Below are 3781 nucleotides of genomic sequence, written 5' to 3'. Positions count from 1 at the left end.
TTCTGATGGATTCAGGGCGTCTTCAAGAGTTAACAGAACCTCAGCCTGTGGAGACGTCTCAGAAATTGGAAGCTCGGGTAGAGGCACTGCAAAAGATGGTGGATCCACTGCATGCAAATCCTCTACAGAAGTTGGGAGATCAGGAGCAGGAAAGGCAAACAAAGTTGCCTCCAGGGGAATCTCAGCTTCTACTTTTCAATACTAACCTTCTTTTTTGTTTTTTATCTTTTTTTTCTTGTGTTTCCAAAACGTCTTGATGAGAACAACTTTGAGAATCCAATGGAGCCCGAGCCTCTTCAGCAAATAGCATATCATCAGAATGTGGAAGCGTCTCAAAAACTAGAAACTCAACTAGAGGCAGAGCAAAAGATGGTGGATCCACTGTATGCAAAGCCTCCACAAGAGTTGGGAGATCAGCAGTAGGAAGAGCTGAGGATGTTCCCTCAATGGAAATCTTAGCTTTTTCCTTTTCAATCCTCTACTTTTTTGAGTTTGATCCTCCTTTTTATCGTGTTTCCAAAACAATGGCAGAACAACTTCGAAAATCATGACCTTCTCTACAGGATCCTCCTCCATCTTTTGCAACAAAGAGAACTGAGGTAAAAGATGAACAAGAGAAAAGGACTTGACAGCAATAGCTTAACAAAAATACTTTCACCCTATTTATAAAGGGCTGGGAACATGATTTAGGTGTAAGTCAAAACATCATAAACAACTTTGTTTAGATGCATTTATTGTTAAAATAAAAATTATCATTATCTTATTCTTTTCATAATTATGCATTCAAAGAGATAATATAATAAGGGAACTGGATATGTATTGCCAATACTCTGGACTAGATTCAACTCAAACAATAAGTTAACTAAATAATTCAGCACACAACACGATCGAACAATCTGGCCACCCAATTCGGTCGAATAGCTCAATCAAAGTGCTCGGCCAATCAATTTAGCCTGTTAGCTGAGACAGTAGATCAAGAGACAAACTCAGTCAGTCATTTGCATCATTCGTTGTAGTGAGTTCCTAGCAAGTCATAGAGACTTCGTGAGCCCGCCCTAGAGCTGAATAGGCTCACAAGACACATAGGTCACATAGTTAACTATTTTATGTTATAATATATTCAATATTTTGTATGATTAGTTTTTATTTATTATGTAAAGTATGTAGCATATCTCGAGCCAGCTCAATTATAAATAGATGCAACTGCCACAAGGTGTGGTGGGAAATTTTGGAGGATTTTTTGAAGCTTATGAGATCCAATTCTTGAAGTCTTTTTTTGATACTAATAAAATCAAAATAGATTTTTACTCTTTATTCTTATTCTCTCATTCATAAAATTTTTATCTTCTTAGATAGCACTGTTCTATGTAATGTGTGCCCGTGGATATTTCAGGATTAAATATATGTTCATTTTTAAATATTTTAATGCATAACCATTATGTATTTCCCTCATGAGATCTACAGCTCTTTATTCAAATAGGTCAAAAAGGTAAAAGATTGTTTTGTGATTGAAGACTAATAGTATTTATCAACACTACAAGTATATAACTCAGTAAATATTACTTCCTTGATCGGTACTTCACTTCCTGCAAAAATAAATATCGTATGACAGGATCCTCCCATACAAGTGCAATAAATAATTCAATCTAAGTCATGATTCAGGAACAATATAATCATCCGACTAACAATTTCTAACCACTGCACATAATCGCGATACAGCTAAATCTTCTAGAGGATGGAAAGCTGAAGAATTTTCGTTTACCAAATAGATGAGTACAGAAAAGATCAAACCAAATAGGGCAATTACAACAAAATGCAAGTATTGCAACGGAAATAAAGCCACTGAGGCTCTCAAACAACTTTGATAACGTGCCCAGGTTTGATTTTCAACAAATTTATCAAAAATATCTTATCATGCATCTAAAACTAACAGACTTCAGCTACAACAGTGCCAAGATATCTTTTTCAAACAACTTTTCAAAACCCAAAACCATTCTCCAAGCAACATCATACACTTATTTTCTCCCTGGAATAAGATTCAAACTGGTATGTGATCACTTGAATGTTTACAAACCAAGATTTCAAGCAGCTTTACTGAGCACCCTTTCTGCTACAACTCATAATTCGGTTCCACAAAAGGATTAACTAGGATTGTCACTTCAAAATCACTGAATCACCAGTAGATATACTCTTCCTACACAGTTACTGATCTAACAGCAAGCTCGCATTTAACCTTTGAAATGAAATCAATCGATAAAACCATCGAACAAAGGACGGTTGTACCTGGTTCAGGTGCGGGTGCAGGAAGGATCGAAATCATCTGGAGCAACCCTGGCTATCCAGGTGCTCAAACTCTTCTTGATATCCCCATGTTGAACATAGGCCAACTCATACATGCTGCACAGGTTCACCACCAGCGTCTCGTTCAGCGCCGCAGTCGGCACCCTCTCCAATGTTCCCTCCAGTTGCTTAATCGAGTCCGACAAATCCCTGGAATAAAGCAAGCACAGAGCCTTATTGTTCGCAGCCACCACGTCAGTCGGATCCCTCTCTATGCACTCCTCATACTCCCTCACAGCCGAAACATAATCTTTCGACACCACAAACCCCAACGCTCGATTCCTCCCAACCAAATTATCGAACTCCGCTCCGTCCAATTTCATCCCCTCCACCCGCGCAAAAGACTCCTTCGCACCTTCCAAGTCCCCAATCTGAAGCTGAACATACCCGAGCCGCGACACAAGAAATGGATCGGATGGATTCGTAATAAGCAGCTCACCGATTAAAGCCAGTGTAACGTCAAACTCCCGGTGGATAAAATGGTTACGCGCGACAGATCCAAGAACAATGGCCTCGCGGCGGCGCCATCTGTCTCCGGATCGGGCGCGAGTAAAGCCGAGGAGGGAGTAGAGACGATCAAGAGACTCGGAGCGGTTGCCGATGCGCTGGGGGAGATCAGCATAGAGAAGGCGGATGGAAAAGGGGAGCATGGAGCCATGGAAGGAAGGGTAAGTTTCGGGATAAGAGTCGTATAGGAAGCGCGGATGGTCGAAAGGGTCGTCCGGATTGTCGTCGGCGGGGGAAAGAGAGTCGATCTCAAGGGAGGCATCGGTAAAGCGGCGGAGCTTGTGGAGGGCGAGGGCATTGAAGGCGAGGTAGACGAGGTGCTCGTGGGGTTTAGAGAGAAGAGAAGTGGTGCGTGCGTGGGAGACTTTATCGAGGACGGAGAGCCATTGGCCGCGAGCGGCGATGTCAAGAAGGTAGTTGAGGTCTGGAGCTAGGTCGCCTGGCGAGGAGAAGCGGGCGAAGGGAGAGAGGGGATCTTCTAGAGTTAGATTTTCCATGCTAGCGGCGGAGTATGATTTTACAAAAATCTAAAATTTATGGGGTATATGTGAACAACTCTATAGTATGATGAAGACGATGTTATATCATTGAACTTCATATTCTTTCATGAAGAACTCGAATATGTTGTTATTGTCATATCACTCTAATGATAACTTGTGATTTTAATTGGATGATAAATTTATAAGGTATACATCTGATTTAGGGTCCGTTTGGGACAGCGTTCACAGCGCTTCGCGGTGGTCGAAAGCGAAATTTTAATGTTTGGTTCGGCGTCCTGCTCGCGGTGGGACGCGAAGTTTGCGGAAAGCGCGCCGCAGGTAGAACCCAGCGACCAGTGTTCGCGGGGGAGATGTTAGCAACGATCGTCCATAATACCCCTCTCGCCCCGCCCTAACCAGAAATCTTTTTCTCAACGTCGAAAGGACCTTCTTCC

General features: G+C 42.1%; 1 protein-coding gene across 1 annotated transcript; it reads right to left on the bottom strand.

Moving 5' to 3' along the window:
* Positions 1–1732: 1732 nt before the first annotated feature.
* Positions 1733–3382, bottom strand: LOC110030096 (trafficking protein particle complex subunit 12). The gene has a single exon (XM_020732663.1). It carries the CDS (start codon positions 3342–3344, stop codon positions 2289–2291), a length of 1056 nt encoding a protein of 351 aa, XP_020588322.1. The 5' UTR covers positions 3345–3382; the 3' UTR covers positions 1733–2288.
* Between the last annotated feature and the right edge of the window lie 399 nt (positions 3383–3781).

This window comes from Phalaenopsis equestris, unplaced genomic scaffold, assembly GCF_001263595.1.
Source record: "Phalaenopsis equestris unplaced genomic scaffold, ASM126359v1 Scaffold000655, whole genome shotgun sequence".
Lineage (NCBI taxonomy): Eukaryota > Viridiplantae > Streptophyta > Magnoliopsida > Asparagales > Orchidaceae > Phalaenopsis > Phalaenopsis equestris.
This window is presented reverse-complemented; position numbering and strand designations above follow the sequence as displayed.

Coding starts and splice junctions, on each gene's coding strand:
- LOC110030096 (XM_020732663.1), bottom strand. CDS start 3,344: ATGGAAAATCTAACTCTAGAAGATCCCCTCTCTCCCTTCGCCCGCTTC.